A 16,034-nucleotide genomic window follows, 5' to 3' on the forward strand; every position below is an offset into this window, starting at 1 on the left:
GTTAAGGGTGGCCGGAGGAGAAATCTCGAATTTCACAAATTCCACTAAATTTAACATCATTGGATAGACAATTTCATCGCCGGAAGAACTGTCTAGTTCCAATATGGAAATGTTCTTTAAGAATCACAAAAGTAAAGGTTTCTGTAAGAGCAGTAAGATTTTTCTTTAATGCCGAGGCTATCCTTCTATTATGCTGAGAGAAGAGAAAGTCTTAAGTCTCAAGTTGCAGGAATGAAACATTCGAGTTAGCGGAAATTCAGTGAATTTTAAGCACGCAAGAATGCCTCAAACTTGCGTAATTAAACCTTACTCATACAAAAAAACATCATGCTATATAATAACGCACTTATTCCGTGTGTGTATGTGTGTGTGTTTGTCTGTGTGTCACGAAAATACTCCATAATGATGCAAAAATCTGCCCCGGTGGGGTGCCGAACCGTGGCCGTACACCTGATAGGGGAGAACTCTACCTTCCCACCATTGTCCAAGGAGGAATCTTCATGTTTGTTGGGTTTGATAGGCCAAGTTAGTTTCCGTCATACGTTAGTGAGGGTAAAAAACTTCTATGTGAGTGTACACTTCTAAATTTGCAAACCATCATGCTATATAATAACTGACTTATTTTGTGTGCGTCTGTGTATGCGTGTGTCTCATTCACGAAATTCCAAAAAGAGAGGGGGAGGATTATCATGGCGTCGGTTTGGTGAGCTAGAGCCCCAGCGAGGTAAAATTGGGTGGGACGGGTCCTACGACGTCGAATTCGTGCCCCTGACCCAGAAAACTATGGGGTGGGGTGAGACGGCTCCCACTGCCTCGGATTGGTGCGCGGGAACCCCAACGGCAGAATGGGTTTCTATGACTCATTCGCGTATCTATTTCCAAGCATATTTCCCTGATGCTGCTAACATCCTTTATTCCCAAGATGGAAACACACTTTCAAACGGCTGCTTAGATACAAAGCAAGCCAACACACGTTCACGTAGTCTGACGTAGAGTTTTATCTTCATCACTATGATGATGATATTCACCTCATTTCATGGTAGCACATCATTCTGTGCTAACTTTTGAGAGCGGAGGAAACTCATACTTCGACCAATGTTTCCAATTTGTGGAGATTTCAGAGAAAAATAGATGTAAAATCAAGTTTGATTGTTCTCCAAATATAGTACTGATGCGTTTAGGAAGAAAATCATGAAATCTCCCATCTATGCCTAAATTTTTGAAGAAAAAATTGGAAGGGTTGATAAAAAAAAACAGTAGTAATTTCGTAAAAGAAAGTCGCTACTGTTATTTCCTATTGATCGGTGAAGGCGAGCAAAGTGAACACTAGAAAAGTCTGAAGTCCGGCTTTATCCGGATGTTCAGACTGGTAAGTATTATAAGCGTTAAGGCACTCACTATTCAAGGCAATACATGGGCGAATGAAATCATAAAAATATTGACAATTGAAACAAGCAAAGCACGAAGTGGGCTAATAGTATGCTGGTAGAATGCTCGGCTACTTGATGTACTCTGATGAGTGAGTGAATGAGTAAACACTGGCGGATTGTTTATATACTGTCCAAATTTCTTTGTCTGGAGTCACCAGGCCAGTCACAACGCTACTCTCCCAATCTTATTGTGTTCGGGTAGTTTTTGTCCAGGAGAAGCGGCAGTTCCACGAAAGTGCAATTCTTACTTGTTGCTGGTTATTCGAATGCTCTTCGTCTGAGCATTCCCAGCAAGAGTGCACTAGATCTTGTTCTTCTATTTTAATGCTCCATGGTCACGTCTGTGACACTCTCTCTAGAGTCTGGATATGGAGCGTCCTGGTAGCTGTTTTTGGAGGAGTAGAAAGTACGCTTAATGTTACATTAATGCTTTGGATTTGGTAGGGAAGGTTCGGGTGGAATCCAAGTACGTAGAAGTGAAGTGTAGAACCTTTGCTGATCTCAACACGGAGTTTCACTTTTTCTTTCCAAAGTATGCACTTGATGAGTTCGTAGACGTTACCATCTGTTAATACTGCGTATATCCTATAGAACAAGCACCCGAAACTTAGACAGAGACAGTCGCATCCTGTGGCACCGCATGATTTCATGCAACCGGTTATGCCAGGGAAAGAGTTGCCGATAGCTAACTCAGGCAATATGCTGGTGATTTTGAAGGAGGTCCACCTTCTGTCATGCTACAGCTCCCTGTAATAAGCTACATATTGCTAATGCTTGCAGAATTCATTTCGGATGTTGCTGTTTTCCTCTACGGAGAACCCAAAGAGTAATCGTTTGAAACCACCATATGAAGAGTGCTATCAAGTCGAGTATTGTCCCTATTGCGGAATGGTCGGCCAACTGTAACTGGTATGTAGCAAAGAATGTAGCAAATGACTATGAAAAAGTATAGTACTTTACCTAATCCTGCTATTCCTCTAAGAGGCCAACATTCGGAGTTTAAAATATTGGCTGCGTCCATAGTGCAGACAATTGCAGAGCAAAAAGGTAGTGCTGAACAAGACGTTTCAACTGCACTGCAAATATCTGCTATGTGTATTTTCCAGTTTCTTTCAAAGTCGTGAAGTACTTCTTCTGGTGGTAAGCGAAAATGTTTGTGTAGTGTAAGTGACTTCTTTCTTACGCATTAATTGTTTGCGCGTAATTTATATTGATCTACTTATGGGGCATTAAGGTATAACTCTCATTTTTTGCATTCTATGGCAGCTAGCTCTGGCTAGGACAATTCTGAGTCGTTTTTGGTTTTTCGATTGGCAGGTGTTTTTCTTTGGCGAACGAGATGACAATCAAGGTGAGGGTCATCTTTAGGCAAAGTGTTGTATGTCGTGTTGTCCAGGATCTTTTTGTGATAAACCCATGGATATCATTGTTTTCCTGACGATGCTCTTCCGCATAGTTGCATTTTTCTTGAGGTAGATTATATCGACTATTTTTAGGTGGAGGTTGCAATTGCAGAGCTTCTGAGGTTGTACTCTGTTGTGACTCTCTGATTCACTTGGATTTTTAGAGGGATGAAGTGGTTGATAGGGCGCCGAAGTGTATTCTAGTTGCACTGCACTTCTGCTTCTCTTATTGCTCCATCGGTACTTGTTATTATAATTTCCATTGATTCCTTTTTTGTAGGACGTCAGTTATAAGCCCTGCTTCACCTTTCCGAACTTCTTCTGTGTTTCCTCTTTTACCGTCAAAAGTTCGTTGATGTATCCCTCGAATTTCTTTGATTTCTACGAGGAATGTGTAGAACCGGTCTACTGTTAAAATCAGTCTTCAAATTGCCTTAAATAAGGCTTTTCTGACTGATTTATGAGACGTTTGTAGAAACCGTCTTTCCAAAATGAATAAAGAGTATTATGCTTCAATTCAATCATCTGATCGCTCATATTACGAGCTGAGCCTTCAGTGCTCAAAGTTTCGGTTAGAGAAACGTTTAAGATTTGGCTTCCCAATATAAAGGTTGGTGAATTATCAAAGGTAGGTAGGTGGGTGTGTTTTTCCTCTACAAGCTACAAATCGACAAAATTCGTTGAGAAATTTCTTTGTGGTTCCGTCGAATACAATTTCAAGATGGATGAGGTGGGTTACGCAACATGTAAACATGCACCCATGAACGTTTTTATGTTCGTTAAGATCATCTTAGACGGATAGAGTTACCGTTGCTATGAGCGTCTGTCTATTGTTCTCCTTCTTCGATATTCACTCAGGTTCCTGCTTCTCTGTGTGTTGAATGATTTTTCTTCTAGCTCGAATATGCATTCGTACTGCTGGCAAGGTGTCCTTTGTGCATCCTGTCTGTGTCCTGCAGAAGCGGTTTTTGTTGAAGCAAAATTTGGCGTTGCACCTCCATGGAAATCTTATCAGGCAGCTGCCTCTGCAAAAAACACATTGTCGATGTGCTGCTGAGTGCCTGCTTGTCAAACTATTTTTCATTTAAGTAAGAGTTGACAGCAGATTGGTTTGCCCTTGAAACCTCATAGTGCTTAACGCTGTTCTTTGCTTTTCCTTGCATAGCGTAAGAGAGAAGGTAATTGATTTTGTGCAGATTGTCTATGTTGAATGAGTGTACTGAATGATTGAATGTACCGTAAAACGTCTCCCATTCTTAGATTTTACCCTCAAATTTTGGACTGGGGATTGGGAGTAGGTAGTGGCAAATTGTGGTTTCGTTTCTGAGTGAGTTATGTGGACTCCCTTCTTCGTTTTCTCGTACTCCTCTAGCAGTTGCGTGGGCTTCAAGTTACCGCTGTGAATGAGGTTTTCCGCTGTTTCTCCATTGGCTGCAACGTTTTTGAGTACATCCGATAAAGAAGGCAAATCCGAAATTCACACTGTCTGCGGCTACGGTGTACTTTTTGAAGGCTTTCTCCACGTCATTGATTTTTGTCTCGATGATCAATCGTGCCTTTTTGACTTTGTGGCAATGGTTCCTGCGATCCTTCTCTTGCTCCTATTTGCCTCCTGCAGCGGCTGCCGTGGCGAATACATTCTCTTGCTCTAAAAACTGCTGATAGTCGATTGCAGGCTTTTTTCAAAATTCTTTGCCATGTAACTAGAGTCGTCGTCATCTTCGAAATCGTTTTGCGTGTTATCGTCGCCTTTAGGCTTGGCGTGGAACGTAATCGCTTACTTCACTCTTAGTCGTCCAATTATCGTGACTCGGTCGTTGTCGCCCAGTTGTTGTGGCTCGGTCCTTGTCGACCGGCCAATGCACCACGTGAAGGATTACTGTACCATTTGAGGGAATCCGCCCCATCGAAATTGCTACGCGCGACTTAACTGCTACTTCCTCTAAAATTTATGTAATCAAACCATTACAATCGTAAACAACAAAATAAACACAAAACAACATAGACCGTTAAAACAACATATTTTTAATTTTTAATTTGATGTTTTGTCAGAAAACTGTTTTATCATATGTACGAAAATATACATGTACGTAACACGCGAATTCAAACAGGAATAAAGTCTTTGAGAGAGTGGACGTTGGTGATGAAGAGGGAGAGCAAGTTGGAAACTCTAGTGCAAAATAAAGGGACTGAGAACAAAATCAAATCAAGTGTAGATACGGAAGCGAGCGGGAGCGCTGACTGATATGTGAGTGTGCACAAGAAGCCATTAGGAGCATCATGACGAGAACAGAACCTGCGCTCAAAGAATTACATACAATAAAAGGAACCGAAAATGGCGGAAAGACTTTGCAGACATACTCCAAGCATCCAGCAAGAATACACAGCAACCAAAGAGCCTTTTGTCCATATCTGGCAGAGAGGTGGACCAAGTGAAATCTAAACGTCATATTGAAAATAAAGCCCGTCGCGTAAAGAACGGCAGTTTGTAGCGCATCGTTACAGGGGTAAAGTGATGGAGTACACAAAACTCACGACCAAAGGAGTGGCGCGATGAAGGTATGGAGGTTTGGATAAGCAAATTGGGCGACGCAGCAGCGTGTCGTTCGCATCGACCAGTCGACACGCAGTTGGAGTATACTGTTCCAATGCAAACGATACGAATCGCCTAACGTTGACAAAGGGAACCATCGGTATGAAATAACGAAAGATAAGCCTAATCATGTAAAAACAATAAATAGCCTGAGGAGGAAGCCGAAGCCTGGAAGAGCGTGAGGCATTCTAATGAATCATAGGAGCTGGGGAGATTCCCAATCTGGTTTTTTAAAAAGAGGATTAGGTTTCCACATTACGTCAATTTGGTGCTAAGCTGCTTTTAACATAAGGTCTTCTGTTTAGAAGTTCTAAAGGTTAGAAGTAAAAGTATGCAGTTAAATAATCGTACTGAGTCTAATGTATATGTTTCACATTTGGCTTTCACTTGGATACCAAACTTCTTTTTTCAAAAGTCACGCTCTTCTGGCAAGAAACGAAGCCGGTTAAAGCGAAAACATTCTAAATTTGTCTTAAAAGTTTCGCCAGTCTTCGTCAACTGCTTTCATACCTTTGCTATCCTAGTGTAGGCGTATTCCGCGTGGGTGTCGCCGTAGAATAGGAAGAAACTCAAAAATTCGTTCTTTTTTTAGAAATTAAGCTGAATTTTTGCGCTTGTCACGTCGCACTTTCATTAATTACACGAATTGACTTGCTATAATTTATGAAAGAGAAGGAAAGATACGTGCTCTCAATCAATTTCTGACCAGACTTTCTGAATTCGGAAGGTAATTCTTGCTTCGACAGTGAGTATACGTTCTTACGGTTAACATTTTTATAAACTAAACTTGTCCTGATGTACAGGCAAGCGACAACGTAGATGCTATCAAACTTGCATGTTTGGAAAGATTCTCAATTTTTGAGTTTTTTAATTTTTTTTTTTTTGCTCTGCAACACAATTGTTTCAAAGGGATTAAGAAAAGAAGTCATACCTTGGGAATTCCGTCTTGGCTTTTTCACACAGGATGGCAGTGCATGTTTTTTGATGTCCAAAGTTTGACCCTTTATTTGAAAGTGAATATGGCTTCTTGTTCAACTTTTTTGACACAGTATGCAGCAACCTAATTGTTGATTTACATGTAGGAGGCGAAGAAATCCAAGCAACAGTATGAGATTTGCATCTATTTACGTTGGAGACGGTAAAGAAGGTCTCGTCGGATTCTTCGCAGATGGATCCGAAACATTACATCTCCAGACGATGTGCCGGGGAGACGCAAACATGACTCAACAATGCCAGACTCTAGTCACAAAGAAGTATGGAAAGAAGAATGTAAAAGTTGTCGAAATTACGGAATCACCTTTGAAAAACAATGTACTTAATATTTTGTGTGGTGGTACTCAGAAAGAGAAGGAGCGAGGTGTTACTTTGTGCAGATCTCTATGGAGATGTTACTCTTAAGAATAATAGAAATTTTATCGAAGAGATTTACCACGACCAGATTTACCCCACGACCAGCTTTTTATCACTTTCTTCCGTTTCTATTCTTTCACCTGTTTCACAAGTACCAACATTATTTGAAAGTTTCACATGGAAACAGCGTAAGCCAGAAAATGCTTGAAACTTACAGGGCTTCGATAATCTTCACCCCCGTAAATTTTGAAAGCTGGAATGTTCCACTTTCAACGAAAATTTTCATGTACGTAATTTCTATTAATCTATTGGATGCATCTTCCCTCATATTTCAGGTGAGAGTTACTCTTGCATCTGATACGGTTAGATATTAGAGACCATCTTACATCGCAATATAAGCGGTGAATCAGCGTACGATCAGCGGTAGGTAGGTAGAATTAGCTATCTAAAAAGTAGCGACTGAGAATCTCCACAGAACACGCTTTGTCGCTCATTGCTCTGCTGAGGCATGATCGGGACGTGCTCGAAAATCCAACACGACCCTCTTTACACACATCCTATTTGCGTCCATAATTTTCTACGCCAGTGAGAACACAGTTCTCCTGAGGGCACCCTCTGCTCAGCGGGAAACTTATTGACCCACCTGCTGCATAGCACAGGAGAATTACGCTTCTACAACGGTAGCGCATAGTGCTTAATGAATTAGATGTGGGGCAACCAGAGTGGACAAATATATTTGAGCAAGTAAAACTCCTTTTACGAAGAACAGCTCTGCTCTCGTGGTTAATGTACTTTGAAAACAGAACTGAACATACTATGATAATTCATTTTGATTTGAACAAACATACTAGTGCGGACCGTGGTAAATGTCGCTCGAAGTGGCTTCCGACGAACTTATTCATCGCAAATGGCTTTTGAAATAGGAACGTTGTATTGCAAGAGGCAGTTTTCAGTTTTAGCTCAGCTGTAGTAATTGAAGACACTATTATAAAATACTGTAATAATGTTCTGCCTTGAATCTATTGATCCCTTCTCTGCGCTGTTGTCGAATTCACTGTGATAAACGGGAACTTTACCCAATTAAAAATAAACTTCTTCATCGTTTTAGATTCAGTGCATTACAGTCGATGCTCTCACCTGCTAGTGTATCCTAGAGCAAAATAAGCAGAAAGTAAGCGGTGAGGACAACGGAACGACCGACTTTGATTGATAGTTGATGGAAATTATAAGGAAGCGGCAAAAAATCTAAACCCTCGGATTAATTCATTAGGTCCCACCATTGCAGTAAATGCGCTATAAAACCTCTCGATCTCAAAATCTCACTAGTTTTGGTTCAATTCGAGATGCTGATGACGTACATAGTGTTCGCTTTGAAGAGCTACTCTTGCAGATGTAGTTCTGTATTTCAAGTTACAGACAAAGCTTCGGTATATTATTTATCTCTTTTCCTAGACTTTGTTGAGTATGAGAATGCTTTCAACAACGTAGAAACGGATACAGTACTCTCAGAGTTATCCGATCAAGAAGTGATCTTATTAGCCATCTGCTGCAGTACAGCTCTTACACTCCCCAATCCCACCCCTCCCCCTTACCAACCCAGTGGAATGAGGAACTACGACAAGGTACTGTATCGCCAATGTTGCTCACGGCTGCATTAGACTGAGTAATGAAATTACTTGCTTGCGAAGAAAGGAGCAGACGTGCGGATGAGAGATCTCCCTCAAACCTTCCGCAGATAGCATTGTCCTCTTTTCGAAAACTACTAGTGTAGGAAATAAATAAAACAGAGAAGAGAATAGGATTGCGAATAAACGGAAGGAAGCACAATTCATGAAAAAGGTCTACTGCCAGAACGGACATATCCAGTTCCAAATCTCCCGAATCGTAGAATCTTTGTTATACTTATGTCGTGGACGATCTATGGATATAAGGAAATACTTGAAGGAGGAGCTGAATAGAACAATGGGAGAAGCATGGGCGGCATAAGTAACTATCAGGGAAGGTAACGAGAAAATTACCGTGTGGAAGATCAACGATAGATGGAATAAAAGAGTGAACCCCAAGAGTCTTCTCAGTGCCTTCGAGGGAGCTGCCAACGAGATGGGTTGATGTGTTTTCTCTACGGATGGACTGGCCGAGTGCTCAGGAATAACTGAAAATGATGCTGGGTTCAGAGAAAATGGGCCATCAAAGTAGGTAGCGTAAAGTAGTTTTCCGAAAATGATCGAGAGAACAAACGCCTTTCACCTTCGTCGAATTTGTTTGCTCAAAGCACTGACGAACTGACTAGTGATTGATCAGGTTAGAGAAGTAATCTCGTGATCAAGTGCTAGTTTTATTTACTTTCTTACATCTACTTTAACCGAATAATTTTGTTGTCGGACAGGTATGCTTTGTAGTTTTCTGGGTTCTTGTCAAATACCTTTAGCTTTAGGACGAGTCGTATTTCTGTTCCAACTACGTCCTCCAGGTTCCTACATTGTATTGATATTGGATGAGGATATGTTTGTGGATAGATATTTGTTCATATATTCATACCAGTATGAATCTCCGGCTAACGCCGGACTTTTAGATATATTGTGATGTTCACTTCGCTCGCCATCAGTGGTCAATGAAAACCGGTCGCTTTTTGTAAGTTCTGCCACGGAAATAAACCCGTTTTTGTTGCTTACAACGACTCTCTTCGCTCTTTTGATAAATATAAGCATTCTTCAAAGATTTTGAAGCCTTCTTGGTAAAGCCTCAGCACTACATTTCAAAATTACTCAGATTTCCTCTTATATTTACATTCTTTACATACCGCTATAATACGCTACAAAGCTTTTCTCGTTTTCTTCCCCAAGAATTAACATAATGATGATGAATGGTGTGGTAAGACTGAGTGATGTGAACGTCATCACCATGCTGATAAAGACACAGATCAGCTAGCTCCTATTAAAGCGTTTGTTTGTGTGCGTCTATCTAATTTCTGAGCAAATCATCTGGTAAACGTGATGAAGGTAACGACCAGAGTAGTTGACGAAAGGACGAGTAGATTTGGATGGAATGCGGTGCAAGCCACCCGTCTCACTTCGCTTTCCTGCCTCCCAGAGTTCGCGCACCAATTCGATGCCGACGGATCCGTCCAACCCTATCTTTCTGCTTTCTGGTGTGGGGACACAATCTGACGCAGTGAGGCACGTCCGCCCATCTTTCTCTTCTCTACTGCCGGCGCCCTGACGTGCGGGTCTCGAACGTCGTTGGACCCCTCCCACCCCACCTTTCTGCTTTCTGGCGCTCGCGTACCGCTTCGCCATCGTGGGTCCCGCTTCGTCGTCGTCGCGCGTTCTGAAGTCTAAACGCTCATCCGACCTCATGAGATCCGTCCTACCCCACTATTCTACTTTCTGCTGCCGGCGCATCTACCTGACACGTAGGATTCGTTCTACTGTCCTTTGGCGCAAACCCACATAACTTATTCCGTGGGACCCCTCTCACCCTGTCTCGCTACTTTACAGCAGAAACATGTGATGATGTTCAAGATTTCAGTTTAAACACGACGAAAAAAACCATTGAAGGCGAGAGTTTGTTGTGCGTTTAGCCTACGCAGTTTTATTTTCGCAACCTCATTAAAAACTCGAGCATTGAGAACTTTGAAATTTTTAAGGAAAAAAAAAACACAAACACACACGGAACAAAATAGTAGTAATTCAAGTAAATAACAGTACAAAGCCTTGCCAAAAAAGAAAAAAAAGAAGACGAAAACATTCAAAAAGAAATAAGGCAAGGATCTAGTCTAGTGCTATGATTAAACGTTTAACGAATTGTCACACTTGGTTCTTTAAGTTGTTTAAGTTAAGATCTTGAACATCACCACATGCTTTCTCTGCAATAAATTTAGCGACGTAATTGTTCTTTTTAAATACTTTACATCAGTAAAATTTGCGGAAAAGTTACCACAAAGATAATAGCTAGAAAAGAATTATAAATTGCAATTTATCAGCAGTCTGCAAGAAAAGGGTGCCCTACCTTGGGAAAATTCCAGAAGAAAACATCCTGAGAGAGAATGCGATACGTTTTCTATCTGTGAATGCCCTAAACAGAACCTTTCACCTTGCCTGTACAATCTAAAGACTAGTCACTTGTACTGCTTCCTACTGTATAATCCAAGGACTAGTCGCTCTTGTTGCACTGCAAAATTAGAGGTAAACATACCCATGCCCACTCATGACTAAACTTTATCTGCCCTATCACGGCCTCCATGGATGGTTATACAAGTCTTGATTGTAGCTCGGTGGTTTGGTTACCGCTCAAAGGGCAGGTTGCTCTGGAGCGGTCCGCGCTAATGCAGAATTTTTCATCGTTATGGAGAATTTTGGTGACACACAGGCGAACACACAGAAACGCACGGACTGAGCGCGTTATTATGTAGCATAATACGTCGTTTGAATAGTCTTGTCTAACTATTTTCAAAAGCTCATATTTCTAAAAAATGAAGTTAATTGGCATCTTTGTACTGTGTTTGTGAACTTCCAAAAGGTTTATAGGTTTGGGGACACTCCACGAGCAACACAGTAACAGCTCTTACCTATACCGAACTCAGAACTTGGCCAACTTGATAGGAGAGAAGTTTCCTAGACGCTCAATTGTCCATCTCCTGCGATCCTGTCCCCCCCCCCCCCCTCCCGATGATGCAAGAGCACACATTGCGTTAAAAAAAGAGTGGAGGAAAAAAGATAAAGGTAAAAAAAGATGGAATACTGCTAGAAAACTCCTCTCTATTCTCCTTATTCAATCGATCCGCCCCTTCCACTACCTTAGCAGTCAATGGTTTTTTGCCTCTCAGCTACCAAAATTTAGGGCCAGAAGTGGCGCTGACTCCTCTAGTGGATGGGTCACGATTGTATAGAATTGTGGTGAATAAATCACACCTAGGGGTGTTTTTAACCAACTGGTTCGCTAAATCCGCGATTAGCCTCGGTAGGATGTAGTGGAGAAGATCAGGACGAGGAATATGCTCATTTCTTTGGCATCACCAAACTTCCACTGCGTCACATTAATTTGAGAGGATAACTTATCTCAAAAATTGCAATGTTTCTGTTTAATTCTACGCCAAAACGCATACTTATGTGGTTTTAGCTGAGAATATACATCAGCTATGAAACGTACCAAATCTGTTTTGTGATTTTTATTGGTGTTTTACAGAACATAATCCAGTATAGCAATATAATTTTTTAGAAAAGCAACGGTTCTCATCCATTCCATTTAGGCCGTCAGGAATGCACATGTGCTCGTATGCGTTCTCTGAAGATGAGCTCAGCACTCATATTAACGTCGATATTGGAAGTGCAAGAGCACCGATATTCCACCGTAAGTAGTTTTTCCATTTCTATTATTCGTGATGTAAAGTACTAGTTTTTGCTGCTTTCATTCATACTTTTGGATTTTTCTTCTTTAAAGCAAACTAAAAACAGGTCAGCGAAGTCATTCGTCAGAAGTGTTCTCGAGATTAACCTTTAGAGAACAATTTAAACGGGGGGAAGATACGTGGCCATATGTCAGTATTTGTATCTGTTAGAGATTGGAATACGGAAGCAATAATGGAAACAGACCCTCCGTGTACAGACTATATCAAAACCATCCCGAAACAAAAAAACACTCCTCAAACAAAAACACTCCGAGATTCAAAGACAGTCGAACATGGGCAATACTCCTCAAACACATGGATCCTTGCAGTAAATTTTTAAGCATGTGTTTGATAATAAATTCCCTTTCACAATGTTTACAAGTCTTTAGGATGCTCAATTTTGGACGCTTGCATTAAAGTAGGAGCCAAATTTTACTACGCAAATGCCAATTATTACGCAACTCACCCACAGTTTTCGGAAAAAAGGAGAGAGTCTTTCACGCACCCCTACAAAAGGTCATAAGTGGCGACTCCCATCAGTGACCATAATTTAAAGCTAACCCCGTAAATTTTCTATCGTTGAGTTGTATCAGAGACTCAAACCAAAAGACGACGAGAACACCCGCTTGTAAGAACACAAGCTTTACATTCAGGCGTGTATCTTAAACTTTATAGCATAGTTCTTGTTCGTTTGAATGAAATGTAACACTTTGATATTCAGTGAGCATCTTTGACACATCGTATTGACGAATTAAGATTTGCATGTTACAAACTATTGATGCTACTGGTGCACTTTCCGAACGGTAGTATAGCAGCAAAACAATGTTATTATAAGCATCGATGTTCATTACCACACCTGTGTTGACGAAAACCCAAACTCTTTTGCTCCCATGTTTTCCTTGAAACAGTTTTTCTCTTTATTCTTGTGAATGGGTGATGTCGCTCGTTTCGATGGCGTCGTTGATTCCGGCTTGCATAATCAGATCTTCGATAATGGTTTCTGGTTTTCTTTTTTTCTGATTTCTTTCTTTTTTTTTGTTTTTGTAAACCCACTGCATCGTATATACAGATCGTCATAATAGTCCTCCGCAGCGGCTTGGCTTTTCTGGGGTACGGTCAAGAGGTACCCGTATGATGTGCCGCCGCGTATCCAGGAGGCTAATGAGCGACGTTAATTGCACCGCGCGTCTCCTGATACCGTTATAATCGCTGCAGTAGCCTGATTGTTCCTCTTGTGCTACGTCTTCAAGACGCCCCGCCCACGCCACCCTCTCCTCCCATTTTGCCGCGTCTACCACTTTTACTACGATTTTTTTCGCCGCACCTACAGCACTTATGATGCGCTTTTAAAATCGGACGGAAATCAAAGTACCTGGTATTAGATGTTGTTCGAAGGTCTACATAAAGTGTGCTTGTAAGTTAATATAAAAGAAGGAAAGAATGAAATAAGTTTGTATAAGTTATATGCCATTCAGAAATGCGAGTGAAAATGAAATTATCCTGTTTCGACTTGTTAGGTGGAAAACACTCATCCATCTCTGGGAATGCAAGAGATGTTTCAAAAAATGTCCCACTGATCGGTGTTTTGCAATCTTCTTAATTTTTTGTTTCGCTTTCTAAGGATTTCTTTTTGCTTGTCTAGCTGGGTTAAAGTGGCATCCATTGATAAACGAGGCGCTAATAATGCCTCGCAGACATACACTGTACCTAAAGGTATATCTCGAAGATACAAAGGTCTCCGTTCGCCATTAATCCACCTAACCTGTCATATTGATTTTATGCAGAGAATAAATAGAAATAAGGCGATAAAACGCTGTTGAAAGAAGTTTGAAGAACCATACAAAGTTGTATTATATAAAACTGCATAGAACGTACAAGCAAGTATTGAAATTGAAATATGTATTGAAATGCGCTCTATATAAACATTATATCTAAGTAAAATTTTGAAAAGCTAAAATGTAGAAAGGAGTTTAAAGAATGTATACAAATTAAAAAGCGCATAAAGTTGCTGTCATTATAGCTGCTGCACTTTAAAGTTGAACACGAATTCGTTGAATGGCATCGTGACGAACATACTTATGCACTGCTATTTGATATAGAAGACTTAGGGCATGAAATGTTTTAAATTATGAGATGTGTGGAAATATATGCTTGTGTTTTTTTTCCCTGGAGCATCTTTTTGAGATAATTTTTACTTATATAAAGTTACATTGGATAGAAGGATCTACTTCTTCTCTTTTATCCCCAATAATATGCGCTTAGTTTACTGTATCCGTACATCAGAATTCGCTGCGGCAATTCATTTTTCACTCCCCTTCCCTTCAAAATTCGCACTATCCACCGCTTCGTCGCGGAGCGAACGTCGCGCGCGGCGTTGATGAGAGAGCAATAGGGAGGCGGGGTGTAGGTGAACTCAGGCGGTCGTGGAGCTGGTGGAGCGGCAGCCGCAATTACGCGGAGGAGCGCGGTGCTGAAGTAAGGACAGGAGCGGTCAGCCGATTTTCACGGGTACCTCTTGTCCCGCACCCGAGCTACCCTGAGGGACTTGTTTTCGTCCAGCACACTGCCAATATCCAATTCAAATTGGTCACATACCTGGAGGAGGTGTAGAATGGTAACAAAAGTCCATTTCGTTGCGCTAAACAGCCGAACAGTGTCGGCCTGAAACCATATAGGTCGCTCTGTATCTATAGGCAGTTCATGCCAGACACCTAGTTTGACAAAATGTGAAACAGTGGAAATGGATGGATTGTGTACGACCTCTTTTTGTAGATCGAGAAAATCTGGATAGAGCCGAATTTAAGGACGAAGCAACCCGGCGAAGATGCGGGCGGGTAACCTCATTAGGTGATAACACTAGCCCAACTGTAAATAAGTAAGTAAGAGGAACAACAACGGAAAGTATAGCATTGGCGAATTTGCAGTAGCTTTTATGTTGGAAAAAAGAAAGAAATAAGCTTTTCTTCAACCAATGACAGTTGGTTCCGGTTTATGATCTTTAAGGTTAAAATCTGCATTTTTAAGCGCGAAAATGGGAGGAGGCCCTTTCGAACATGTTCCTTCTTCCTTTGTATACAAAAACTGGGCACAGTCTTGGCCTTCCGCGGCTTTATCACCTCGATTAAATACGAAAAAAAACAGATGGTGTCGAAAATGCTTCGCTTCATCTAATTGACATTCCGTTTCAATGGAGCGAGAAACAAGAATCAGTGCGAAATCTCACGAATATAATTGGTACGAAATTGTACTCTACAAACGCGCTTCCGTGACAAGAGCGTCCACCTCCTTCACCTTCTAAGGGCGGATGCACTTATCATGTTATCCCATAGATGCTCATTCCGAACTACAACATGCCATCATGTCGAGTAAGAGTCGTGTCGTCCGAGCGTGCCTATGTATCTGAGTCGGGCAACAAACATGCTAACACGGAGGTGAGGAAAAGGAAACGGGCGGCTTAAATATCGTGAATGCGTTTTGAGTACGTAGTGAAGAAGATCAGGGACTTTCGCACTCTCATTTCTGATAACAGTGTTCCTTTCGGTTTAACCTACGCTTTGAAGATTTGGATGCTTTAAACGCATGGGAAATATGAACAGTATAAGTGTAGTTCTTCATTATAAGAATAATGCTCAGAATGATACTTTACTAAGCTAAAGAACAAAAGAATTCCGAGTTTTATCCTAAGACAAAACTTGTATGAAATTCCTTAACAAAGTTCTTCAAGAGCAGGTATGATACTCCACGTATCCGCTGAGATAAGAGAAGCCCTTGGACCACTTCAGCACGCGGTCCCAACAAAAGAAGTTCTGAAATTGTTATCAGTATGACCTAAAGGAAATGATATTCTTCGAGGTGTCGACCTAAAAACGTCG

The 16,034-nt window shown here is 41.1% G+C and overlaps 2 protein-coding genes across 2 annotated transcripts; one reads left to right on the forward strand and one right to left on the reverse strand.

Annotated features, from left to right (window-relative positions):
* Positions 1 to 5,143: 5,143 nt before the first annotated feature.
* Positions 5,144 to 5,524, reverse strand: RB195_022662 (uncharacterized protein; the record flags this gene model as incomplete). The annotated part of the gene is made up of 2 exons (XM_064209844.1): positions 5,144 to 5,272; positions 5,369 to 5,524. 2 exons carry the CDS (start codon positions 5,522 to 5,524, stop codon positions 5,144 to 5,146), a joined length of 285 nt encoding a protein of 94 aa, XP_064065725.1.
* Positions 5,525 to 9,387: 3,863 nt separating this feature from the next.
* On the forward strand, positions 9,388 to 15,287 carry RB195_022663 (uncharacterized protein; the record flags this gene model as incomplete). Its single annotated transcript, XM_064209845.1, has 3 exons — positions 9,388 to 9,407; positions 12,025 to 12,125; positions 15,187 to 15,287. The coding sequence occupies 3 exons, from the start codon at positions 9,388 to 9,390 to the stop codon at positions 15,285 to 15,287; spliced, it is 222 nt and encodes a 73-aa protein (XP_064065726.1).
* Between the last annotated feature and the right edge of the window lie 747 nt (positions 15,288 to 16,034).

This window comes from Necator americanus, chromosome X, assembly GCF_031761385.1.
Source record: "Necator americanus strain Aroian chromosome X, whole genome shotgun sequence".
Lineage (NCBI taxonomy): Eukaryota > Metazoa > Nematoda > Chromadorea > Rhabditida > Ancylostomatidae > Necator > Necator americanus.